The following is a 26,888-nucleotide window of genomic DNA, read 5'->3' on the forward strand; positions in this document are numbered from 1 at the left end:
CTTCTTTCCAATCTGAGGATCCATCAAAAAACACATTGCTTTCCTCACGGCCTTGCATTGTTAACGTGTGATCACAGTCCCAGTTCAGCATGAAAGGTGCATTTGTGAGTACTCCCGCTACTCTAACCATAGCGTTCATGGCACCAGCTTTCTTGTGGTGCTGGAAACCAGGCCCTTCTCACGTGACACATCCACAAGGCGAGGGAGCTCGTGGCCTTCAATCAAATCCACCGTTGCGGCCGAGGAAGACTTGGATCATACCGGGATGGTCTTTAGTGTTGTTCCCTGGCCATGGTGTTCCATCTGGCATGATCCAACCTTCTAGAGGAACCTTTGAGGCTTTAGCCACAAGAGCATTGATCCTCACCTTGAACTCCTCATACTCTCTCTGCAAGAAACCAAGCCTTAGTTATTGAGTGGTGATATAACTTGAACTCAAGTGATATTACACTTACCTTCATGGCTCTACGTTCTTTAACGAACGTTGGCTGGACTTTATCCTTGAGATAATCAATTTTCAACGTGAAGTACATCTCCGGAGCACGTGGCTCTATGGAGAATTTCTTGCAGAAGGGAACCCATTTTCTTGCAAACTCGGCTGTTTCTGCTAGAGAGTCGAATGTGAGCATTGAAGCACCATCGTCAGAGACGTAGCAGGAGATTTTCTCAACAGGGTAGTCCATGGCCAAGATTGATAGGACGGTGTTGGATGTGACTAAGGGAGGCTCCTTCATAGGATCCACTGTACTTACAAAGACATCTACAGGGGCAAGCATGTTTGGTTCACCTTCTCTCTCGTACCTATACAAACAAAAACAAAATGTTGTATCCATAAACCAACTTCATACTCTCTGTCATTACAAGTGTAGTTTTATGTTTTCAATGCATGTTTGATTGTTTTCCAATTTATCTTTATTCATTTAACTCAATACTAATTAGGGATATAATGGAATGATTTTCTTAACAAGCTAAGAAATTTTCTTAAACAATATATAAAATAAAACGGAGGGATTAGATTTTAAGGCTTCAACTTGAGAATGTGTGGACTTTAACCTGAGGGAGAGACGGTCTAGATAGGTCTCACGATCAATAGGGAACCACTTGGGGAACTGATCAAGAATCCAAGAGACGGCAAACCATATTTCACAGATCACAGAGGTTAGCCATAACCCCAGAGCATCATGCACAGGGTTCAAGAGTCTATAACGTAGAAAAACTGCTAGAATCACAAGCCTAGCAACTATGACCATCCTATATGGATTGATCTTGCTTGATGCTATGGGAACTTTCCGCGAGAGTGGCTGCCTTGCCTCGTCTATCCTGCAAGCCATTTCCAAAAAATATCCAAAAGACTGTAAGCATGAATCATACAAAACTGAAGTGTTAAACACATGTGTGTGGAGACATTACAGTCCCATGTCAGGATCATCATCTGGTTCTGGACCAAGATTCCCTTGCTGGAGCTTCCAGTCATCCATTCTTTCTCGCCATCCTCCCTCCTTCTTATCATCCCATCTCTCACTCCCTACCAAAAGAAGAAGAAAAGTGTTGTTAGAAACATCTACTTCATGTGCTTTTATAACAATGTAATAAGAGCCTAAAGTCCTTGTGTATGAAACTATGTCCCTATTGAGTTGTTAGAAACCTCTACTTCATTTTCTTGTAGTTAGTTTCATTACAGAAGCAGCTCTTTCTCAAACAAGGCTCTGGTGATTAATTTTGGTAAGAGCTTAAAGTCCTTGTTTATAAAAATATGTCCTTATCTACTACCAAACTAGTTCAATACCTAGCTGACATGCTTCATACCTTTGTTATTTTTGCATGATAAGTGACCTTAAAACACACATATTATGAGTATCTAAGTATATGGTTAACAACATCATTTAGTCTTTCTTCTACTACTAGTTATAGAGGACAATGAGCAGAGAGGCTCACCAGCTTCAGAAGATGGATATGGGTGAACACGCTTATGAAGCCCATGCTCTCCTCCAGCTGGGAACTCTCCACTTACCTGCAGAAAATCCCAAAGATATTAAAAAAATTATACAAAGTTGATCTTATATATTTTTTAAAAAAATTATGTAAAGCATATTTTCTCTGTACATGTCTACTATGGCCACCGGCTATAACAGGTGGGAATCTCCCGTTCTCATCATCATCAGGACCTCTTCCATAGCTCATTTTCCCATAGAGCATGGACTCAGCAGAATGATTCTGCTTGTTATGTTCATCATCGATATTAAACTCGTGCTCAATATCATCAATATCCTCTTCATCCTCATCTCCTTCCACTCTTGGGCTTCCTCTGAGACGCTTGTAACGAGTCTTGCACTGAGGACAGTTCTGTGTCCCTTCTCTTCTCTCGTACTCGTAGCATGGCCTGCACGCTGGAAAACCACACTCGTTGCAAGCTACGAACAGGTCTCCTTCCACTGTTAACCCAATCTGATCTCCACATATCTCACAGAATTGTCCATCCAGATTCTTCAGAGGCTTCGGCTGTAATTATTAATAAAAATTAAATGTTCAGTTCCATGAAAAGTATATATCAACAAAATCATTTGCAAGTATATAACGTAATCTTTAATTGTTACAGTAATCATATAATCCTTAACTAATCCCAAATATATCGACTAATTACATGTTCTTGCTTGTTTTGATGATCTTACCTTAATTTAGCGTTTGTGAATCACAAGATATGATATTTTTAAAAACTATAATTACTTAAAATGGGTTAATTGTATTGTAAAAACTAAAAACTAATATCAGACTATGAGTTACCTCTTCGTGGTTGTGAATGACAACAAGCTCGTTACGGTTATGCGAACCGGCAACAAGACCGGCGCTGGCTTCCATATCAGCGGCAGTGAGAGAGGACAAAACCGAAGCTAGGACATTCAGTATATGAGGGAACAAGTTTTCTTTTATCAGTGAAGATGATGAAACCCTTTTTAAGTTTCTCTTTCTGTATGGTACGTAGTTTGTTGCATAGTCTCCATTGCCTTCAAGCTAAGCTTTCGTCTTTTTTTTTTAATATTGTTTTCATGCAACAAACTCAAGTCTCACATCCATCAGCTAGCTAACATGTCTTCTTTTAAAGGTCGCGGTTTTCTCAAGCTTCACCGCTTCTTCTTAAAAGTCTCTTATCATTTTACTGTCCTAATCGCTTTCCCACTTATTGATTACACTGAAAATATATATGGTTATTCTGATTTTTTATAAAAGATGCCAACAACAAAAGAGAGATATGTATGTACTTGTATTTTTAAAAAAAAATTAAAATTAGTTGGAAGATTTGGTGAGGGGAGAGTGCAAGCCAAGTTAGGTTCCCTGCCTATATATGAGTTTTCTGCATACAAGCCCATGGGAAAACTGATGGGCTCTAATTGGTCCGTTTGGGCCTGACAGAGGGAAACAGAAGGGGCCCTGACCATCCTTCATTACTTCAGAATATAAATCCTGCTTCATGTTGGTCACTGGTCAAGCAAAACAAAAAGAGTAGAGTAGGAGAAGAATCGAGCATGTGGAATTAGTTACCAACGTGCACAAATCAGAATTTGAGAGCCTCTTTGTATTTTTTATCTTCCCTAAACATACATGCTCTAAAAGAATATAAACATATGGTTCCAATGGTAGATTAAAAATAAAAAAAATGTGATCATACTTTATAAAATTTATCCAATTAAATCGAAACTAATAAAATGTCACACGAAGCTTACCAAGAAATAGAACAGAATCGAACTGTTAACAACACACAAAGCAAACATTAATTAAAGATCTTTAACTATTTTCCTAAGTGTTGTTCCAAACTGTAAACGCCCCTTCTCCACCACCTTCCCCATTAAAGTACATATTAGAGCCAACATTATTCGAAATTCCCACAGGAAAACCTCCTCCTTGCTGTTGCTGAGCAAAATAATAATGGTTTCTTGCGTCGTAAGCAATCTCAGCAGCGGCCAAGGTATCGCAGTTAAGAGATGTTCCAACCGGGATTGCAAGTCCTTGATGACCACCATAACCACCGACATTTCCATAAACAGTAACCATATCACCCGAAGCAGAACTATGCTGATCGATATTAGCCATGAGGCTCGGCGAGTTGCTCAAGAAATGGTGCTGATCTTCCTCTTCTTTAAAATAAGCCCTAGCACTCCCTCCATTGTAATAATTATTGTACCTCTCTTGATGTTGCTGTAATAAGCTCAAATCTATTCCATGATGATGCTGAACCGCAGCGTTTTGCCAGCCGCTAGCATCATTTTCACTCTCTGAAACGTTATTATTGATCATCATACTAGGAACCGGATGGTTAACTTCCTTGAGACGTTTCGCAGAGCTACCAATAGGAAGGCTCGGGCTGTCGAGGATTGCTTTAACGTTGTATCTGCTCATTTCGAAGTTAGTCACTGCGGTTAATCCTCTAAATTTGATGGCAGCAATGTCGTATGCCTCTGCAGCCTCTTCTTGTGTGCCTGCATATGTCATATCATATCATATGTAAACTTCAAGTATATATTATATAGTATTTAGTTATTATCTATTGATATATTTGATTGCTTACAAATTTTGTTTTAAAAAGTTTAATTAAATTTACCAAAAGTTCCCAAGTAGAGGTCTTTGTTACCGGCGACTCTTCCGATCCTAGCTTGCCATCTTCCATGTTGGTGATGCCTATCGTACCCATTGGGAGAATATTTTTCATCAAACAAAAAGGCTTTAAATATTGTATATGTTATCAATTATGTCGATTACCTTGTTACTCCTCGATAAATCGATGCTCCACGAGAGAAACCACTACTTTTCCTGCATATTTAAATGTGTATTATATATAGATGCATACTAATTATTAGACATGAATAACGAAGTATTAAAAGAATGTACGCGTGAGGGTGATGGGTTTCTAGAATATATAATAGATGCCATAAGCAATAAATACAGCGGTTCATTATGTACCTGCGCAGAGAGGCAACATACTCTTGCCGCGTCATGTGGTTCATATCTTCTACCTCTTTCTCATATTCAGTTATCTGCATATGATATCAAACCAAATACTAAACATAAAAATTAATAATAAGATAATGGCTTTATAAGCCTAAACAGACCGGAAAAAAAAGAACAAAATTGGCTTGAAATTCTGAGGTGTTGTAATATTGATTAAATTGACTTACAGGGAAATTAGTAGTAGTGGTAGTTCCCCAATACTTGAGTGCGGCTAAATCATACGCCCTAGCTGCTTTCTCTTCTTTGTCATAACCTCCTGCATGCATGATCAGATTAAAAATGAATTAGACTACAGATTTACTTGGATTATAAGTACATTATTATTTATTCATAGCTTTGTTCAACTTATACTTACCCAAATAAACTGAGTAGAGAACCATCAGGTTAGAACACCCATGAAAAAAAACCTAGATTAGTTGGAAAGTAAATGGTGTATGAAAAATGACAAATCATAAATTAAATATTATTACCTTGTCTTCCTTTGCGAGCTTGGCCTTCTCTTTTGCAACTATTATCCCACAAATGTGCCTCATATCTTCCTGTCCACCGATGCCTGAACATTTAATACAAACATATTTCATCATGGAGCATACCAATATATATATATATTCATTAATATTCTATATGAGCCCATATATATCAAGGAACATTCCGTAGCACTCTCTCAACCGATCCATTAAATACCCCAATCTTTTCCGAGAAAATCACGGTTCAAACGACATTTTAGACATCCAAAATTAAATAAAGGAAGAGAACCTTGTAACACCGCGATATATAGACGTCCTTTGTCCAAAACTCTCAATAGTTTTCTTAGGTGTAGCATCAACGCTATCAACATTGGTCTTCTCTTGAACAACATTATTCCTATTGTTGTACTTGTTGCTATCACAAGTAGTAGATGAGTTCATAGAGAGTGACAAGCCTCTTGCGGCATTCCCATTATTCTCTTGATGATCCACATTAGACACCGGCTGATTCGTCAGCCATGTCTTAATCATCGAAAGGCCTAATGAGCCACCAGCACCGTCTCCTCCTCCACAACCACCATTTCCATCTCCACCATTTTCGCTGTTGTTGTAAATCGTGGTGGTGCGGCCGAAGAAATTCTCAAGCTTTGGTTCATTTTGGTCATTACTGTGGATGTTATTGCATGCACCACCATTGATGTCCCAATCTATATAAAAAAAAACAAAGAATTCCGTAACTAATCAATGGTTTGTTGAACTGGATTTCATCACCGTTCTATAATATACGAAATGGTGTTCATTCTCTCCTTCATTGTAAGAACAAAAAAAGATACAAAATTAAATTGTATATGTATATATTATGATACTAAATAAATGAGAAAATATATAATATCAATTCGTATTTATGTATGATTGACAAACTTTTAATTTCATGAGAAATGAACAAACATCAAACCCCACACATGGATATTCTGAAAAGAAATGAAATCAATAAACAAGCCCGAAAAGAAAACGAAAACGAAAAAAAAAGACAAAACAAAATAGGGCTACGTGCGTGCGTGAGTCTTGGTTTTTGTTCTATGCATTGGAAGAAGGAGAAAATTTGACAAAAACAAATAAAATAAATAAGTAATTCTAAAACAATAACCTCGGGAGTGACTATTGTTGTCTCTGGTGAAGGCATCGAGGACGACACCAAAGGGAGAAGGAAACGATGTTCGAACAGCTGAAGACTCATCAGAGGCAGCAGTCATATCGTAACAATACTCCCCCGTGACATCTACGGCTGTTGTGGCGGTGGAAGAGTCGACGACCCCCGTACGATGGATATTTTGGTCAGAAGGAGAGAGAGAAAAACCTAGCCAGTTATTATTCATCGAGTTCGTAAGGTGATCTAAAAGGTTTCTTGTGAGAGATTAGAGAAGAAGAACTTAGTTAGGGTTCATGCATGAAGACGAAGAGAAAAAGGTTTTGGTCTTAATGAAGAGAGAAGAAGAAGAAGAAAAGTCAAAAACATAATGTTTCATTTCTTCCGAGGCGACGTATTATGCGCAATTATATAAACGAATTTTGAAATTAAATTCAGAAAATTAAAAAAAAAAACATTTACTTGAAAATGTGGAGATGTATTGGTCGGTTTGAAGGGTAGGGGTAGTAACTAGTAAATAATTAACTGCCTAATCTATTAAATAGTACTCCTATCAAGTTTGGTTAATGACATTTTAATTAATCAGTCAAAAATGAAAAAACCCTTTCAAATCAAATCTCCGTTTTAATGAGATTCGTGTCGTTTGTGACAAAAATATAAAAAGAGTAACACGAGGACCAATAGTAAAATCCAAAACTCGCTAGCTGTCGAACTAAGACCAACGATGCTGTGTCTGGTGGAGACATGTGTATATGTGAACCTATGGCCGAGCGAGCTGATATTTGAATTACATAGATCCCTGTTTAACGAAACATACGTTCCTCTAAAGATAGACATGTTAGCTTCACAGGTGATCTTGATCATACAAGATGTCATATCTCAGCTACTAATCATTTTTAAAAATGCAATACACATTTTTTTGTTGATGTTACTTTTAATAGCTATTTGAAATATATGTAGTATATAAGAACAAACTTACACATATAACAGAAACGAATAAGTTTCCAGTGGCTGTTGTTCAGCCAATTAAAACGTCCCAAAAGTTTCAAAACACATATAATTCCGTCCTCCAACAGTCCAACTATAATAACATTGTAAACGCAAAAAGTAAATAAATGTAATACTTAAAACTAGCATAATTACATAGAGGTGAATGACTAGTAGGGGATGCTAGAGATGTACATCCTAAAGCGATAGTTGTAAAGTAGTTGAGCTTATCCGATTAATATCGAATTTAAAAATGATTTAGGGAAATTAGGGTAATTAGGGAGGCAAAAATAGGGTATACACATGGATCAATGAAAAGATAGTGAGCATGTGCATGTGTTTATAATCTTTCGAATGTTTAGACAAATTTAAAAGTTTTGGACTTTATTTGGTAAGATACGATTCAATGGATCCTCTTTGTCTATTTTATAATTTATTTCACTTTCCTCCATTATTATGCTTGCGATATCTAACACACCACCAACACACGTTCGAGAATTGCCTCGTACCTGCAAAACCATACTATTATTTCTCTTATAATTTGTTCATATCTGTAATAACCCCGAGGCCTTTGGTACTCAATTATTTCAACATATCCACTCAATTAGTGAAATTATACGAATTTAAAGGTTCTTAATTACACTTTCGATATACGGTTTAACTTTTTCTGATTTCAACTCAAAACGTTATTCATTTACTTTATGTTTTGATGAAGGGACAATACTAAAAAAATAAAAGAAATATAATTGGTTCGGTTGCAAACATATTTATCATCCACGATAAAACTAATTAACTTCATTGCATGTGTGTGTTTTGTGTTGTTTTGCTAATAGCATTGCATGTGCGTTATTTTTGTTTAGATAAGATTTCACTGCATCCACGTATTAATAATGGTAAAACGTAAAAATGAAAGACGGATGAGGGTTACCTTTTTATCTTATGTGCTGAGGTCCTCTCACATATGATGAATCAAGCAATGGCTAATCGATTTTTATTGGGTATAAAGATTGCCAATCAGGCTCCTCCAGTGAATCATCTTTTGTTTGCTGATGATTCTTTATTTTTCTCTTTAGCAAATAGAAGAGCAGCTCTGAAACTTAAATCCATTTTCAAGTTGTATGAGGAAGTATCTGGTCAATCGATCAACTTGAGTAAGTCTTCTATTCTGTTTGGAAGCAAAGTTCAAGCTCATACCAAGACTCAAATGAGGAATCTACTCGGCATCCATAATGAAGGTGGTATAGGCAAATATTTGGGGCTACCAGAGCAGTTTGGAAGTAAGAAAGGCGAAATGTTTGCTTATATAATTGAGAAAGTTAAATCAGTGACTCAAAGCTGGAAACAAAAGCATTTATCTCCTGGGGGTAAAGAGGTATTATTAAAGTCTATAGCTTTGGCATTACCTATTTACTCTATGAATGTCTTTAGGTTACCAAAAGAGGTTTGTGAACTCATCAATAATCTATTGGCTAAGTTCTGGTGGGGTAAAGGAGATAGGAAAGGTATGCATTGGTACTCATGGAAGCGAGTTTGTGTTCCTAAACGTGAAGGTGGATTGGGCTTCAGAGATTTGGAAACTTTTAATCAAGCGCTTTTGGGAAAACAAGTTTGGAGAATCTTGCAACATCCTTCATGTCTTATGGCGAGAATACTAAAGGTTAGATATTTTCCGGACTGTACCATTCTTGAAGCAGTCCAGAAGACAAAAGCTTCCTATGCGTGGAAATCAATATTATATGGAAAGGAACTAGTTACAAAAGGGATGAAGTATGTGATAGGAGATGGTTCGCATGCTAATATGTGGACGGATCCCTGGATTCCAGATCATCTTCCAAGACCTCCAAGAGCGCTAGACAACAGTAGTGTAACAGACTGTAAAGTTCGAGATTTCTTTGTAGTTGGAAGGAATGAATGGGATGTAAGCAAATTGCGTGAAGATGTAGTACATGAAGATGTGGAACGTATACTGAGACTAAAAATCAGCCCACACGCACAACAAGATCTTATGGGGTGGCATTACAATGAAGATGGTTTGTATACAGTCAAATCAGGATATTGGCTCGCTACTCATTTGCCTCAGCAAAATCTAATACTCCCTACCTTCGGTAATGTTACTCAAAAACAAAGAATCTGGAAAACGAAAGTTCCATCCAAGATCAAACATTTTGTGTGGAAGATGTTGTCAAAAAGTTTGCCTACTGGGGAGAACCTAAAAAGAAGACATGTTACTCAACAAGCACTATGTCGTAGATGTGGACTCGAGGATGAAACAGAACACCATTTGTTCTTTAATTGTCCTTATGCTCAATGTGTTTGGAGAGCCTCTGGTATCTCTAACATGATCATCACAAGTACAACAACTACTTTTGAGGAAAAGATTGAAGCATGTTTACAATGCTCAACTTCAGTGCGGCTATCCCATCTACAGGATTTACCATGGTGGATTCTATGGCGTTTATGGAAGAGCAGAAACCAAATGATTTTTCAACAAAAAGGATACCATTGGCAGAATGTGATCAAGTATGCAAAGGCTGATGCAAATGAATGGAAGGAAGTCGAGATGGTGCAAGAGGAATTACCAAGACACAACATACCTATTCGTGTGCCAAGAAAACACAGATGGAAACAACCAGCTGAGAATTGGATGAAATGTAATGTAGATGGATCTTTTATAAATGATCATACACCGAGTAATAGTGGATGGATTTTGCGAGATGCAAATGGTTGCTACAGAGGAGCTGTTCAAGCAAAAGGGAAGAGAGTGAGTACTGCATTAGAAGGAGAACTACAAGCAATCCTCATGTCAATGCAATATTGCTGGAGCAAAGGGTATAGACGTATTATTATTGAAGGAGACAGTCTAAAAGCTATACAACTTCTCAACTATCAACGTAAGCACTTTGGTCTTTACAACTGGATAAGAGATATCAAATGGTGGGAAAGAAGATTTGAAGGAGTTCTGTACCAATGGATTGGGCGAGAAGCAAATAAAGTAGCGGATAAGCTAGCTACTCACCGAAGCCTTAATGATGATTCTTATCGATTTTATTATTATGTTCCATGTTTCATAACTAATCTTCTTCATGAAGATTATGTAAACTCCTCAGTTCATTAATGATAAAGCAGACGTTATAAAAAAAAAAAAAAGACGGATGAGGGTTTAGCTATATCATGATCAGAGTTTTGTGTAAAACCATTATTACTTGTCAAAGCCAAACAAAGGAATTAGTTTTAAGCAGTGTTTTTTTCAAAAAAGGGAAATTAATGTGTTGGGGCTAACTTATTGATGTGAGAAAAGACTTGTAGAATCCATCTGAAAACAAATGGAAACACCTGTCGATCAAGATATCTACAACTGACAAGAGCGTGTGGCCAAAAATAATAAAACCTGTATGTAGGTAGAAAATGAGGAAGAGTGGTAAAAGAAGAGGAAAATAGTATTGAAAAATCAGATGGATGAGTTTGAGGTATTTGTCAGTATAAATGCAACTGCTGCAGTGCTGCTGTTCTACCATTCCTCCACCCTAAACCTTTTACTTTGCACCCATTCATTGTGCATTTGCATGCACATGTTTACTATATATATACACATTAACAGTAGCAACATGCATGCTCATTCAGAAGTATTTTAATACTTTATTCATTTTTTGGTCTAATATACACATGTTTAGTTAAATCAAAATATCGTTTCTTGTTGATTAACATTTTAAATCAAAAGAGGTCTTGTTGATTGAAATTAGGGTTTATAGTGCTTTCATATTTAGACCTTCTATATAAGGAATCTCTCATATATTACACAATATTTTATCTTCTGTAATGTAAAGACGAATGTGGAAATGATAAGGGTCTGCAAACGTCTGCCTTCGGCGTACGAAAACCCATAACATTAGCACATTGCAATTGCACCAACCAGTGTCATTGTCATATTATTAATATTTATGCTCTATTTTTATATTTTTTATCAAGACAAATAAATCAACCATTTCACTTTTCATTTTTTATACAAGAACAGCCTTTTCCCCGGTTAAAGCGGGGGAGTTCTTTTTTTTTGGATCAAATCGGGGGAGTTCTTGTGTTTCCACTCTACATCACAACCATTCATTTTTTGCATGACTGACACATCTCATTTTCTTTTAGAATACTTTTACTTTCCGTATCTAATTTATTATATATATATCTTGGAAAAGAAAAATCCTTCTATCGTTCAGATTTTTCATAATTGACCGAATGTTAAATTGGCGTGCGCATACATAAGGCAAGGTTATGATTGGAACTCCTTTTTTTTTACAGAAAGTTGAATTCTTTATGATGAAACATAACGTTAAGGATTCACTTCTTAATATGGCATTCTTTAGTTGAATTTTGGTTTTCAGAGGAATCCTCATTTGTGACAACTAAATATAAGTCAAGAACCCAACTTAAAAAGCTTTTTTTTTTTTTTTTTGAACCCAACTTAAAAAGCTAAAAATCCTTCAAGTAGCACCATTATTATTTTCATTTAAAAACTGCAAAATATAACTATGGTTAACTCAAAAGCCCAAAAATGATTGCCTTAAGGTCAGATCCGGGTCCACTAGAGTAGCTACGGTTGGGTCTACAGTCAAGATCCGAATAATTGCCGAGGAAAGATCTTTTGTTTTCGCAAAAAAATCCCCAATACTTTTAAATTGTAAAACTAAGCCCAAAATGTTAGTTGGGGAAAAATCTCAAATTATCTATATTATTAAAGTTGAAGTACACATTGAGATTGTTTGGCAATATGGATAGTAGTTAAAAAAATAGTACTGTTTGGAAACACGGATAGTAGTAAGTTAGGAAAAAAAATAATGGGCTTATGCTACTAAAAATTGGAAGTCAATTACATCCTACTATATAAAAGGGACTAAATTCAAGGCTTTTGAGACTATCCACCTCAGCCAAAATATTCTCATCTAAAAAGAATTAAAAATAAATATCATTTAGAAAATAATTAACTAACATACAACTTTTGATATTTCTAGAAATTTCAAATTTGTAACTGCTAATTTATTAATAGAATCATATATCTATATTGAATTATGTTATATTTTAATAGTTAGACTTTAAGGGTAAATAAATTATTAATTTATAATATATATAATTTATAACATTATATTGTAGTTATAAATAAAGAGAAAATAACCGGGAAGGATGAAGAAGCTCATGTAAAATTATGTAATTAAAATGGTAAAATGGTGAGTATGATGAGGTGAATCTAAGAAAATTTGTTGTACAAATTATGGTGTTTTATTCGTCCACTATAATGATTTAAAATAAAATATATATTCACATAAATAAGTCAATATTTGTTGTTTTTTTTTTGGTAAGATGTTAAGATTATTATTTTCTAAAAGGTTACACTGTTGTTTTTAAACAACTTATTACAGCAAGGAAACAAAAACAACCAACAACAACTCAAGGTAAAAAAAGCCTTAAGGAAGTCTTATACAAGAAATATAAAAAGAAGTAGAGAAGATGAGAAAGAAGAACTTACCGGGTAAGAGAGGAGACGGTCACGCATCATACGGTCGAAAGAGGCAAGGATGACTAATGAAGGTGAGGAGACATGACTGAAAGTAGAGCTTGATGACTGGAGTAGCATGTGCATCTACGTTGACGCGAGGTTGATTGATCTAGGCTGCAACAGAGTGTAGATCAGCCGGAGGAGAAATCCAAACTTCAGCAGCAAAAGGCTCCCATATCAAGCGAGAGAAAGAGCACTCAAAGAAGAGATGATGGTGAGTCTCTATTTCCAGATTACAAAGGGCGCACGTTCCTGAGACTTTTAATCCCCAACGCCTCAAACGATCCTTGGTTGGCAGTCTTCTCCGCAAAGCCAGCCATGATATAAACGCATTACGTGGAATATGTTCCTTGAACCAAATATTCTTGTGCCAATATGTATTGTTGATAGTGTTTATATTCTTTTCTGACATTAGTATCCATATTTTTTGATAAACTGATCCAAAGAGATTAGTTTGTGGAGCTAACCAAACGAGGATTATAGTGTTTACTTTGGAAAAAGTAATAGGTTGAATGATAGATGGCGTGCGTGCCTTTTCACATGGAAATCTGCACATATATTAAAATTATAAGTTTTGAATCATAGAGAAAATATGGTGTATATGACTGAAGTTGGTACATTCCGAAACTAAAGATGGCTGAAATTCTTCTTTGTCAAAATGCATAGATGTGAATCTTATATGAATAGAGTTCTACATTGCTTATAGCAGTGTAATAAACTCCGTGTGTAAAGGAGAAAAAATGTTATATAAGTGAAAACAAAAATTATGATTTTTTTCTTGTGCCTATAGGCTCTTCGCAATTTGAAGAAGAAAGAACATATTGTGTGAAAATCTTTGGCTCGGTCAAATTTTATCCAGTTGTTTACAAAACTGTTGTTATCTGATTCATGTAATTTTTCAGTGTTGATTTAAAAGCCCAAAAAACCTATCTATACTGACTTTTTTATATTTTTTCTGTGATTTGAATTTAAAAAGAGATAAAACTTTCGATAAGTTATGTAAACTCAGAACAAGTATTTAGCTTTAGAAAGCATTTACATGTTTCAAACTTATAATATATACATATATAATGTTTAAAATTATGCATATGTGTAAAATGTGTCTGAATATGTTTCTCTTCTTTAATGTGTTAATCGTACTATATATAATATTATTTTAAAATTTCAAAAAGTTTATGTCACTATCACATACAAAAAACCATCAATAAAAAATATAATTCTCCATCTTCAACAAAAAAATGAAAAATTATTAACATATAAATGTAAATTAAAAAAAACTAACATTGGAAAAACAAGAAGTTAATATAAAAGAAAAAAATTAACAAATAATATTATAAATAAAATAAATTTATAAGACATAATCCGCGCGAAGCGCGGAAAAAATCTCTAGTTATATTAAAAAGTAATGGGTCTATGTTATTTGATATATAAAATATTAAAATCAAAACAATAATTTAAAATTGATTTATATCAAAAATTCATTCAAAAAAAAATATATATATATATTCAAAATTTGATTTTTACTAACATATTTTCTAATAACTATTATAAAAATATTTTCAATATATATAAGAAAAATACAATACAAAGCCCAATTTTAAACACCAACTTACGTTATGGTTTTTATATTTCACATTAAATTTTAAAATATAATATATATGATTATTTATATGATTGTACGTATAAAATATTATTAATTATAAAAAAACTTATTTGATGGTACGTATAAAATACGATTAATTATATGATAACACATATTTTGTAACCTATGATGACACATATAGGATATATATAATAGTGATTAAGGGTGGGCGTTCGGGTTCGTTTTCGGGTCTTTTTGGGATTTCGTGTTCAGTTCAGATTTTTTAAGATTTGGTTCGGATTTGGATAACCAATTTAAATAGGTTTGGTTTAAATATTTGGATAGAAAATTAATAATTATTTAAGTATTTTTGGAGTTTTGAGTATATTTTAACTATTTAAGATATTTACGTTTGATTATTTGTATATATTTTAAAAATACACCCGCACGGGCGTGCAGGTCCAAATCTAGTTTAATCTTAAGGGACTATAACTGAAAGACTGAACCCTAATTAACAAAAAATAAAAAATCGAAACACAGTAGTATCTCTCTGTCCGAAGGGAGGATCGAATCGTGACTCAAAAGAGACAAAACGAAAGATGGACGCCATGCGAAAGCAGCTCGATGTGCTCATGGGAGCTAACCGAAACGGTGACGTCACGGAGGTGAACCGCAAATACTACGACCGCGATGTCTGTCGTCTCTACCTATCTGGTCTCTGCCCTCACGAGCTCTTCCAATTAACGGTGAGTTGTATATCCTCGACGCCTTGGGCTAATGGGTTTTCAATTAGTATCTCGAAAAATCCTAACTTTATCATCCATGATAACAAAAGGAGAGAGCTTTAGTGAAAAGAGCTTTAATTGTATATTGAATGCTTCAGAGTGTATTGGCTCACTGATTTGCTAATTTGGGTTTTTTATTGTTATTATTATCAGAAAATGGATATGGGTCCTTGCCCAAAGGTGCACTCTTTGCAGCTGAGGAAAGAGTATCCTTTTTTTTATGTGCAGTGGAACTTTATTTCTTTCATTTGTACTGTGTGGCCTTTGACTCGTTCTTAGATATAGAGAAGCAAAGGCAAAAGGTGTTGACAACTACGATAGGGAGTTGGAAGATGCGATAGACAGGCTTATTGTTGAGTGTGATAGGAAGATTGGTAGGGCTCTTAAGCGTCTTCAGGAAGAGGATGCTAAAGCTGCCATTGCTATTTCTGTTACCGAAGTTACTCAGGTGATGATGATCTAAGTTTTAATCTTATTGTTTAACTTAGGCTTTTCCTCATCATTTCATTTGTTTTACTGCAGTCACCTGAGATTATTGAGCTGTCAAAGCAAATCAAAGAGAAGATGAATGAAGCAGACCTGCATGGTAATATAAATATTTGTCTTTTAAGCTCCTTAATTCACTATTAAATGTTTTATCTGCTTGCTCTTCGGAAAAGCAATTGATTTAATCTTTAAAATGGTGATGTTATATCGCAGATCTTGAAGGAAAAACGGATCAGAAGATTAGAGTACTTGAGTTAGTTGAAGAGATGAGGACTAAGAGAGCTGACTTACAGGTCTGTGCTTAGATGCTTTGCTATTTGTTGCGTCTTGTAGTTTATTAACAGTCAAGTCCTTTGTCTTGTTTCTACACAGGCTGTGCTGCTGTTGGAGGCCTTCAACAAAGATAGGGCATCCTTGCCACAACCCATGCAGCCAGCTGCAGCATTACCTCCGCCTGATCCTCGTACTCAAGAGATGATCAATGAGAAATTAAAGAAAGCTGAAGAGTTTGGTAAGGGGATATCTTCTGATCTTATATCTCTTTCGCTATATGTGGTGATGTTGAAGTTTCTTGAAGGTAGTCTAATATTGCGGCTTCTGTTTTTTTTTTTCATTCAGGGGAACAAGGAATGGTCGATGAGGCGCAGAAAGCACTAGAAGAGGCTGAAGCTCTTAAGAAGGTTTGTTTTCTTTCTTAAATTAGTTTTTTTTTTTGGTTTGGCACTTATCTCAGAGATACTTCATAGGATATGGAGTTGTAAATGAAGTCTGTTGAAATAGGGATCTCTCTTTTGTCTTGTTTCGAGTACATTGCTTGAATAGTTCGGCATGTTTTTTTCTCCCTCCCTACTTCACTTGTCGTATTATATTTTTCCCCCTATTTTTATATAAGTTCTTAAGAGTGTTGTGACGTGTATATGTTTCAGCTTACTCCTAGGCAAGAACCTGTTGTGGATTCAACCAAGTTCACTGCTGCTGATGTGCGCATTGTAAGTAAAAATCACCTTGCTATCACCTTTTTGAAATTTATTGCTTATAGATGCCCTCAAAATTCATGATTCTTGTTCGTGTTGTATATAGTTTGTTTAGTCTGTTGATTTTAGAATGTAATGTTCTCATCCCTGCTCTGTACCGTATCTCATCACTCTCTGTTACTTTGTTTTATCAGACAGACCAGAAGCTGCGTCTATGTGACATATGCGGAGCATTTTTGAGCATCTATGACAAGTTAAGTTTCGTTACTTTTAAAAAAAAATTACGCGTTATAGCTCCTTGGCGTTTAGCTAGTAAGTAATAGATTCCTGAGTTGCAAAGTGGTTTCATTATTTTGACACCGGCTATTGTACCCTCCTTTTTCACCAGCAGCAGGCTACTATTTGCGCCCAGGATTACTTATTGCAGCTAATAAATGTGCGTTCTATTCTTGATTTATTGTGCCTGTTGTTAGAGATAAATAAATAATTGAGCTTTAAACTATATTTATGTCACTTTGATTTGTATTTGGCAATACTAAAAATCTTTTGTGCTGCCTTTAGTGATCGTCGGTTGGCTGATCATTTTGGAGGGAAGCTGCATTTGGGTTACATGTTGATCCGTGACAAACTAGCAGAGCTTCAGGTAATAACAAACAATATAATATTCTACTGTGAGGGTTCAATCGTTTCTTCGGTTTATAAAAAATAGCTACTATAACTCTGGTTTGGTTCGGTTTATATACCGTCGGTTTATTCAGTTTTATACCAAAAATATAGTTAAGTTACGTTCTTTATGTTTTCTTCAGGAGGAGAAAAACAAAGTTCACAAGGAACGGGTGGAAGAAAGGAGGTTTACTTTCCTAAGCTTGTGCTTGGTTTGCTTCCTTAACATTTTTGCTGAAAAACTACCAATCTCAGGTCAAAGGAGAGGAGCAGAGAGCGAGAATCAAGTAGAGATAGAGACAGAGGGGATAGCCGTGACCGTGGAAGAGATATTGACCGTAGGAGTAGAGAACGCGACAGGCATCATGACCACCGTGAACATGACAGAAACTATGACTCAAGAAGCCGGCGGGACCGGTCACGGTCTAGGGAAAGACACAGGGATTATGATCGCCGCAGCAGGTAAACTTTGATCAAGAAAACATATTTTATTAACTGCATATCTTTTGGTTTCCTTTAAAATTTATATGTTTCAACCATGTTACAGACGCCGTGACCGCTACTAAGACGCTGCCAGAGACGGTCGCAGCAGGTTTAAGAGGGGGTTTTACAGATGCGGTTAGGATCAAGCTGGAGTTACAAACACTGTTTCGTTCTTCTTATGTGTTAAAAAGATTTTTGAAATTGTACGGTGCTAAGTTTGTAATAAGAGTTTCTTGGGATGCTTTTTATATGTTGATGACATCAAACACTTGTGCGTAGACGACTGCGGTGATTTCATGGCTCTCTCAGCTGATATATAATCAAATTTGTCATAAAATTAAATAACCATATTCTGTTTGAGAAGTATTTTTGGGCAGGTAGTTTTTAGCCCACTTCTCTGAATAGAAAGATGGTTTTTTTGTTTGTCAACTCCAATTTTTAGTAACTTCATCCATTTTTTTTTAGTATATTATCCGAACCAAAAATACAATAGTTCGAATTCGTATAGTATAAGTTGACAGTCTGGACTTTACTTTAAAAATCCTACACTATCCAGTTGAAGTTATTCTAAAACAAAAATAATACAAATTGTGGCAATTGTTTTGGATTCTGATAGCTTTTTTTTTTTGAGCAAAAAAAAAAAAAACCAACGGTTGATTTAAAGCTGTAAAGACCACAGAGTCAAATCAAGAGCTGTCCAACACAAGTCGCTTAGATTCTACGAACGATTTAAAAATTCTATGATATGTTTCAGTATAAAGTTAGCTTATTATTATTTTTCTCACTGCATTCATTCAAGGAAGAAAACAAAGAGGTATACATAGATGGAAGATTCTAAATCTTCAGTATAAAGTTAACTTATAAATTATACAAAAAAGTAAGCACGGGTTCAACGTCATGTCAGCGTATAATGTACTTCTCTCCGTATGCTAACTGAAATTTAATGTCAATTTGATCATCAACATAATACTATATTCACTTCATATCATATGGTACGATGTATATATGTACATATTTATATTATAGTTTTCATGAGCAGAACAACTTAAAACTCACGCAACCATCAGTCATGCACGAACTATATGTTTATATACACAATTATAGAAAAAGCCAAGGGAAGGTCAGAGATCATTTGTAACTCCATCACACTGTAAAGCATCTAAAGTTTTAGCATAGTTCAATGATTTTAGTCAAACAATAAACAAAGGCCATCGTTCATTTTAGCTTTGATTAACGCATCTTAAAATAGTGTGTATGTATATAAAGTTGTATGGTTTCTGAGTTGAGGGAATCATGTTAGGCAATTATTGGGACTTTGTTATTGATATATAATAATTGGGTGACAAAGCCATAGTCTCTGAATCGAAACCAAGCAAAGGCCAATAGAAAAGGAACGAAGTTTAATAATGCCAATAAAAGAGCTTTTTAGCACTTCATTTCTCACTACAATAGTAAGAAGAAAGTGACATTTTTATTATATCAGAATGGCTATTTAACTTAATTCTATTGCTCTTTCAGTTTCATCAATTTCGAGTTCGAATTGAAAACTAAGTTTCAGGAGAAGATTCATTTCTTATATATTAAAATTTTGATTTATTGTTGTTTATTTTCCTTATCACTTTCTGAACCTAATACACCTTTTCTTCTACAACATTCTCGTGGGAAATAGTTACATTCTTTTAATGAAAATAGACCAGTAATATTTTTGAAGAAAGCCTATATAACATGGAATCTTGAATGCATGTCACGTTACTCTCTTCTCCTTCTCTATATAAGAAAGGCTCTTTCTTCTTCTCTCCCAATATATATATATATATACACACGCTCACTCATACACATAAACAAACCCAAACAAACACATAAAATATATACATTGATACCCATTTGATCATTTATTAATACATAGTTTTTTTTGGCGAAGAAAGGAATGGGTGCATTTGATTATATCTCTAGCTTCTGTTCTTATACATACTCTAATGCCAAAACCAAGCGTAAGCCATTGCAGGTTTGTTCTTCTCTAAATATCTTTACTTCTCGATCGGCTTTTGGTTATTTATGTAAAACAATACTCTATTATCTATATACATATATATTCTAATCAATTTTGGTTAACTCCAAAACTATATGCTAGTACGTTTCGTGTGTGCATAAAATTCATGTGTTATGTAATGTTTTAGAACATGATCACGTTCGTTTGCATGAAAGATATATGTTTTTATCCGTCTTATCAACTTTTTCGTTGTCAGATGTATATCGGTAAATCATAGATGACACACATGATGCAATAACATGCTAAAATAATATTAAACTAAAACAACGGTAATGAATGGATGTTAAATGTTATATATAATTTTGGATGTTTATTTTAGTAATATCAATGAATGTGTTTTTGTAGACGGTGGATATCAAGGTGAAAATGGACTGTGATGGTTGTGAAAGAAGAGTTAGAAACGTGGTTCGTCGCATGAAAGGTTATCTTTCTCATCTCTCACTGACTTTGAATCAAAACTTTGCGCCAATCTAAGACCTTTATCAACAAAAAGAAAAGAAAAAACTTTGCGCCAATCTCTCTTTTTTTTTCTTTTTGTTTCCATTTTCTTTATTCTCTCTGCTTTTTAATTTCTCTTTTAAAGATTCTTATGCTTGTTCCAAAAAAAAAAAAAAAAAAGATTCTTATGCTTCTCTTAAAATTACAATTTCATAGCTTCCCCAAATATAACTTATAATTACTCATCATTTGCTTGGAAAAAAGACTACAAAAACTTCTGTTTTGAAAAGATTATGATTCAAAAAGTCAGGAATACATGTTTCAAAAAAAATGATGATCGGTTCATCTTCTGGCATTAGTCGGAAAATATTCGAAACTCGGATCAGGCAGTGTGGCAGCCAGTCCACTCTTTAGCACTAAGTGTGTTCCTCCCGAAACTGACCAGATCGCCGATAGGGTTTATAAAAAAAAGTATATATATATCTTAAGTATCTTAAAGTAAGTAAAATAATTTGCGTATAATTTCTACTAGCTGTAAGTTATATATTCAATTAAGTTTTTTCTTTTAACATTTAAAAATCATGATGTAGTCATATGTTGTAAACGTTTATTCATAATATTTGCTTTGGTTCAGAATACATATCATTTGAGAGTTGAGACCATTATTTACCTTTTTCATGTTTGGAACCGACCGGTACAGGCGTGAAATCGGTGGAGGTAAACCGGAAACAGAGCCGGATAACGGTGAACGGTCACGTGGATCCAAACAAGGTGTTGAAAAGAGTGAAGAGCACAGGGAAGAAGGCAGAGTTTTGGCCTTACATACCTCAGCATATGGTCTACTACCCATTTGACACTGGCATGTACGACAAACGTGCCCCCGCAGGCCACATCCGCAACCCCACACAAGCGTTTCCAGCTGCAAACACACCTGGTGAGAACTACGTTTCACTCTTCAGTGACGACAACGTCCAGGCCGCTTGTTCCATCATGTGAAATGAATTGTGCGAACAAAATACATATAGTATGTGTATTTTTTTTTGTGTGAACGACACATCTACTTTTGGTACTATTCTCATAATATAGTAAAAGGTAATGTAGAAACTATTGTAATAAATTGCAATTTTGAGACGGGATCAAGCTAAAAATGATAACGAGAAAATATTATGTTGTTTTGTTTGGAGTGTAGGTGTTGATTATACAATTTTTTTTGCTCGTTTGAAGACAGTCTCTCATACATTGGTTTAAAATACACTCTATCTAACTCCCATTAGACTTTCTCAAACTCTATCTACCTTATAACATGGCATGCAAACTCAAAAACCAATTGTGGCATTGGTATTATGATACTTTTACTTGTGCAAGAGATTATTTTGAAGCATTTCAATTGATTAGAAAACACTGTGTTCACATTATTATCAAATGTTTTGTCTTTTTCTTTTTCGCAAAAAAAAAAAAACGCGTTGGTCCCCCAGGAATGTATAAAAGAATCTAACCTTAAACCACCACCAAAAGTTCAAGAATTGAAAAAGTAAGTTGTACCACGGATACATTTTAGTCTACATGGTTTATTATTCTATTTGAGCAAATATTTATTTCATACTTATTTACTTGAGTAATATTCGAAGAAGTCACATCAATACCCCCATAAGCTAAGTGGAATCCCAAGAGTGAAAATAGGTATAATAGACCAACTAAGCACCCAATGTTGGTGAATTTGTCTAATGCTTCGACGAGAATACAAAATTAACAATAAATAAACAAAGAAGAATATTAAGATGAGACCCAAAAATCAGCATCTTGTGATTTGTTAAGCTTCAAATGGCAACAGAGTGTCAACATTACAAGTTCCAGAAAAGCTGTGTTATTCCAACAAAAATGTCCAATAAGGACCAAAGCATCTTTAGCTTTTCGTTGAAAAGCTTCTTTCTTTAGTAGAAAGGAATATAAAGTCTCCCCTAGAATAACTCCAAAGGAAAGGCGTTTAATCACGGTACCGATTCTTCACAAGATTGGCATCAGGATGAAACAGTCATAACACTCTTTAACTCATTCTTGTTGAAACTGTTTGCTGTTGTTGTTGTCTAAGCATTCTTCTAACACTAGAAAGATCCATTATGAATCAACATAGCAGCAAGAACTTACAGGATGTAGATTTGGTAAATATGATGAGTGGACTTACCTGTTAAAATCTATTAGGATCCTTGAAGAGGTAGGCAAGGAGATTTTTACCGCTTCTGAGCTTTCCTTCTTCTAGACTGAGCCTTCTGCCATTTCTTCCTAGGCACCAGTTTACTCTTAGGCTTCAGCTTTATCTCAGGCGTGAATTTGAAGTTTGGATCTCTCATCTTTGTTTGTATATCCTTAAAAAACTGCATGTTCAACCTCTTGGGTCCACCTTTCCTCAGCTCTTCATACTCAGGCCCCGAGATAATATTCTCAAACGCACCAATCAGAATATCCACATCACTCATCACTTCCCAGACGTTAGTGTAACGCCCGTCAGGCCCTTTGTTCAGCTTCTTCAACGCGTTCTCAACGGCCAGCTTCCTCGCCTGCTTACCAGGGGAAAGCTCCTCAGGCTCGTTCTCGGATTTCAACAGCTCTGAGATTGTTCTGTACTTTGGCTTCTCCTCGAACTCGAACAACTTGTCCAAGTACTTGTCAGATGCTTCGTTTGGGTGTGGCTCTGTCGGAATATCGTCGTCGTCGTCGCCTTCGTCGCCGGTCCATAAGGTTTTCTCCTCGTCGCTTCCGGACCAGACACTGTATAGCTCGTCACTGTCGTCTGCGTCGATTAGATCTGAGGAGGCTTTAGCTTGTTGCCTAGCTTTCTTAACCTCTTTCTCAAGACGGTTTCTTCCTTTATCATTGGCTTCGTCTTCACTTGCTGACCATAGAGTATCATCATCATCATCATCATCCTTCATATCTTTCTCCCAGGCTTTTCTAAAGTCAGCATCGCCTGGTTTGACATTACCAAAGAGATTGTAGTCTTTACGTCCTCCACTTGCGTATGAACGAGTAGCTGCAAGACATTGAAACAACTAAACTGTAACTAGAGCCTACAAACAGTCAATTAACATTACAAACACTTAATCCTAGATCAAATTCGCCAGTCTTGTTAACTAATCTATGTCTAACTAAACCATTGTTTGCAGTTCCCAGATAAATAAGAATGTATGCTGCAATTGTTCTTTAGGGATGATTATGCAACCGTTGATGTTAGATCACATCTTTGGACTAGCTTCCTACCACAGTGTTTCAAAGTTTTATCATTTTCCAACAACAATTAAAAATCGAAACTTTAAAAGAGGCGTGAACAGGTAAGCTCTCCCTCTCTGCGGCATTTCAACGAACACCTTGTCTACTATTTATATTTAAAAGACACGCGGTACGAATTGAGTCGAAGAATGATACCTTGTAAGTAGTGGCGAGATGCCCAGTTTTGGGCAGAGTTAGCCGGACTCGAAAGGAAGCGACTTTGTGATCTATAATTGAAATAAACAATCATCCGTTTTATTTCATTTGGGTTTGATTAAAAGGAGATTGTTGTCGCTCTATGGAATTACAGTCGAACTGGAACTAACCTTTTGGTTATGGTACAGAACAGAGGAGAGACTCTTCGCAGGAACATCCCCTTTCTCTTTAACAGCTTTAGTCGACGGCTAAAGTATGACCAGAGTGTCAAGCTAAAGTTCGAACTTGGCACTTTGGAGACTTTAATAATTGACTAAACTAACCCTATGTATAGAATTTTATCTGAACTGAGTTCCAGTTAAATTTACCAGAAAATAAAAATAAGAAAATTATCATTTAGTTTTACAGTTACTTTAATTTACAGTATATTGTATCTATGCTGTTTCGTTTATATAATGATATTGACTTAATTTGAGAATTAGCTAGTGTTTCATGATGTTTATCTATGTGAGCCGACTACGGTTGATGTATTTTAACCCTTTTTTTGATGTCTCAAACACTAGTTTAGTGAGCTTTAGATCAGAATTCAGAACCGTGTTTCACCAACATATATATATTTAAAATCTTGCGAAACATACACAGCATTAGCATTTCAAATTTGTAGATTAAACCTCTGCCAATTTATCATATTCAGTAACCCCTTATAAATATTGTAGAGATGAGTCCATACACCCACCAAATAAACTTAAGCTTGAAATATATAGTAGCGTTGTGTTATACGTAGATAGATATACAGACATATAGTAGACTTGATAGGATACTGAAGAACACCACGACAACACCTACTACTAATGTTACATGCTCGACTATGCCAATTCTGCCGGGTCTTTGGCTTGCACATCAAGGGATAAGAGCATTACCAAGGGGGAAATATCTTCCCAAGAGGTTCTTAGAATATTAAATCAGTTAATAATTAAATTTAAATGACAAAAATAATGTGAACTAATAAAAATGCAACACATGTAAGAAAATATCCTGCTTTTTTTGTTGAAGTTCTTAACCAACAACCCATAGCTTCTATCTTTCTACTTTTTTTCAATTTTTTTCTTTTTTGGTCGAATTTTTTTTTCTAATAGTAAGAAACTGTGCTCATCTCCCGTTGGGGTTGCCCTTAGGTTACAACCACTTGCACCACCACGATGAACTGCTGGATGGCCTTATATACTTATTTTCACAGTTAATGATTCCAAGAAACATGCAAACCATGAAGATTGCTATTACCAACATAGTTCCTCATTTTCTTTGCAAATTAGCCTTGAACATGTATGTTTTTTCTTACGTGTTTATGTGAATATATTATATGATACTATGGCAGCCAATATATATTGAGAGAAATAGAACATTAATATTGATAGAATAAATAATATTCTGTTATAATTGAGTAACAGAATATTATTTGTTTATTCTATCAAGGGCTGTATAAAATATATTTTGGTCTTACGTCCACTGTATTAATTGGTTTATAATAGGTAAGATGGTGATTGTTTGTATTATTATTCTTTTTGGTTTAAGGATTGTTTGTTTCTAACTGTGGAATTTACACGACATATATAGTTTTGTTCTATGAACTGAAATAGTGATTTATAGAAGCTATTGCTTTAAGGACCTGTTTACGTTCTATTAAAAAACTTGAAACAAATTGAAATATTTGGTTTTGGTTTTCTAGTTAATTTTTTTTTGTTTTGTTTTTTAAAAAAAATTTACAGTTAATTCGTGAAAGACCAAGTCACATCCTAATTCTGGTAAATTAATTAGTTTTAACTCGGACCATTTGAATTCAATGGTTGTTCAGTGTTATTCCTCCAAAAGTTCCTAACTAAAAGCACATCCTCAACTTTTTTGTCACTCAGATTCTTATATAATTTGATGATTCTTTGTTTTCTCTACCAAAAAGGAAAATCATCTTTCAACACATAGACAAAACACACTATGGCTGATGCTGAGCACGAACGTATATTCAAGAAATTTGACACTGACGGCGATGGTAAAATATCAGCAGCCGAACTTGAAGAAGCTCTTAAGAAACTTGGCTCGGTGACCCCTGATGACGTGACTCGTATGATGGCTAAAATCGATACTGATGGTGATGGAAACATATCGTTTCAAGAATTCACCGAGTTTGCATCTGCCAATCCTGGACTCATGAAGGATGTTGCCAAAGTTTTCTAGAATGGTAGTATTTGCCATCGTCTTATTTTTGAATTTTTCTAATACTTTTTTTCAATATGATTTGGTTCTAAGAAACTATCCATATTATAATTCATGTAACTGATCATTGGAGTTGTATATCTCTCAATGAATACTCTCGAGTATTTTTAATTTTTGTTTATTTCCCTAATAAATTCAGTTTTGCTACGTTTACACATTCTTAATATTGCTTTCAATATAATAAAAACATTTAAATTCTCAATGTGCGTAACCGACTCTCTTCCATCCGTTACCAGGCACATTCGGGTGGCCTAGCCTACTAGTTTGAAACACGATAGCTTCTTAAATGTTTAGCTTTGATTTTATGAAAAAATCAATCTCAATGTAACACAAAGTATAAAACAGCTTTTTTGTTTGAATTAATTTAACATTTTTTCAAAAAAAATAATAATAATAAAAACATGTAACCATACATAGCCAATCTAAATTGGTAACTTGCACATAATCTTAGCTACTATAAGCTTTAGAACCTGAATCTCTACACCTTTGACAAAAATTTGCTTATTAGTAGATAACAAGCCAATCCATCCCCATGTATAATGAATAACTCTATTTCTCTCGAGACATTATTAAATGAAATTTAATGCACATCTAA

The 26,888-nt window shown here is 35.0% G+C and overlaps 6 protein-coding genes across 9 annotated transcripts; 3 read left to right on the forward strand and 3 right to left on the reverse strand.

Annotated features, from left to right (window-relative positions):
- Window positions 1-195: 195 nt before the first annotated feature.
- Window positions 196-2,955, reverse strand: LOC106407637 (cellulose synthase A catalytic subunit 7 [UDP-forming]-like). Its single transcript, XM_048749242.1, has 7 exons — window positions 2,782-2,955; window positions 2,104-2,499; window positions 1,936-2,011; window positions 1,411-1,525; window positions 1,054-1,320; window positions 456-801; window positions 196-388 (listed from the first exon to the last, which is right to left on the reverse strand). The coding sequence occupies exons 1-7, from the start codon at window positions 2,854-2,856 to the stop codon at window positions 218-220; spliced, it is 1,446 nt and encodes a 481-aa protein (XP_048605199.1). The 5' UTR covers window positions 2,857-2,955; the 3' UTR covers window positions 196-217.
- Window positions 2,956-3,663: 708 nt separating this feature from the next.
- LOC106357280 (AP2-like ethylene-responsive transcription factor BBM2) lies at window positions 3,664-7,389 on the reverse strand. 2 transcript variants are annotated; one of them, XM_013796963.3, is made up of 9 exons: window positions 6,616-7,374; window positions 5,758-6,175; window positions 5,472-5,554; window positions 5,357-5,365; window positions 5,169-5,257; window positions 4,954-5,027; window positions 4,753-4,803; window positions 4,595-4,671; window positions 3,664-4,472 (listed from the first exon to the last, which is right to left on the reverse strand). In XM_013796963.3, exons 1-9 carry the CDS (start codon window positions 6,842-6,844, stop codon window positions 3,793-3,795), a joined length of 1,710 nt encoding a protein of 569 aa, XP_013652417.2. In that variant the 5' UTR covers window positions 6,845-7,374; the 3' UTR covers window positions 3,664-3,792. The 2 variants fall into 2 exon arrangements, with proteins under 2 accessions (XP_013652417.2, XP_022555094.2); XM_022699373.2 differs by lacking the exon at window positions 5,357-5,365 and having other exon boundaries at window positions 6,616-7,389.
- Window positions 7,390-15,223: 7,834 nt separating this feature from the next.
- LOC106355978 (putative RNA-binding protein Luc7-like 2) lies at window positions 15,224-18,459 on the forward strand. Of its 3 annotated transcripts, none has more exons than XR_002656975.2 (13): window positions 15,224-15,472; window positions 15,665-15,717; window positions 15,791-15,959; window positions 16,034-16,097; window positions 16,211-16,290; window positions 16,370-16,508; window positions 16,616-16,677; window positions 16,924-16,986; window positions 17,166-17,224; window positions 17,360-17,407; window positions 17,533-17,614; window positions 17,778-17,821; window positions 17,890-18,005. XR_002656975.2 is itself a non-coding variant. In XM_022699418.2 (13 exons), exons 1-13 carry the CDS (start codon window positions 15,326-15,328, stop codon window positions 18,198-18,200), a joined length of 1,188 nt encoding a protein of 395 aa, XP_022555139.2. In that variant the 5' UTR covers window positions 15,224-15,325; the 3' UTR covers window positions 18,201-18,459. The 3 variants fall into 3 exon arrangements, 1 of the variants encoding a protein (XP_022555139.2); XR_002656976.2 differs by having other exon boundaries at window positions 17,363-17,407; XM_022699418.2 differs by lacking the exon at window positions 17,360-17,407 and adding an exon at window positions 18,182-18,459 and having other exon boundaries at window positions 17,890-18,096.
- A 1,345-nt stretch (window positions 18,460-19,804) lies between these two features.
- On the forward strand, window positions 19,805-21,780 carry LOC106354413 (heavy metal-associated isoprenylated plant protein 21). Its single transcript, XM_013794338.3, has 3 exons — window positions 19,805-20,122; window positions 20,513-20,588; window positions 21,306-21,780. The coding sequence occupies exons 1-3, from the start codon at window positions 20,045-20,047 to the stop codon at window positions 21,599-21,601; spliced, it is 450 nt and encodes a 149-aa protein (XP_013649792.1). The 5' UTR covers window positions 19,805-20,044; the 3' UTR covers window positions 21,602-21,780.
- Window positions 21,781-22,358: 578 nt separating this feature from the next.
- Window positions 22,359-24,353, reverse strand: LOC106411256. Its single transcript, XM_013851979.3, has 4 exons — window positions 24,196-24,353; window positions 24,026-24,096; window positions 22,788-23,633; window positions 22,359-22,707 (listed from the first exon to the last, which is right to left on the reverse strand). The coding sequence occupies exons 1-3, from the start codon at window positions 24,240-24,242 to the stop codon at window positions 22,834-22,836; spliced, it is 918 nt and encodes a 305-aa protein (XP_013707433.1). The 5' UTR covers window positions 24,243-24,353; the 3' UTR covers window positions 22,359-22,707; window positions 22,788-22,833.
- Window positions 24,354-25,955: 1,602 nt separating this feature from the next.
- On the forward strand, window positions 25,956-26,443 carry LOC106411259 (polcalcin Bra n 1). Its single transcript, XM_013851984.3, has one exon. It carries the CDS (start codon window positions 26,015-26,017, stop codon window positions 26,252-26,254), a length of 240 nt encoding a protein of 79 aa, XP_013707438.1. The 5' UTR covers window positions 25,956-26,014; the 3' UTR covers window positions 26,255-26,443.
- Window positions 26,444-26,888: the final 445 nt, after the last annotated feature.

This window comes from Brassica napus, chromosome A2 (assembly GCF_020379485.1).
Source record: "Brassica napus cultivar Da-Ae chromosome A2, Da-Ae, whole genome shotgun sequence".
Lineage (NCBI taxonomy): Eukaryota > Viridiplantae > Streptophyta > Magnoliopsida > Brassicales > Brassicaceae > Brassica > Brassica napus.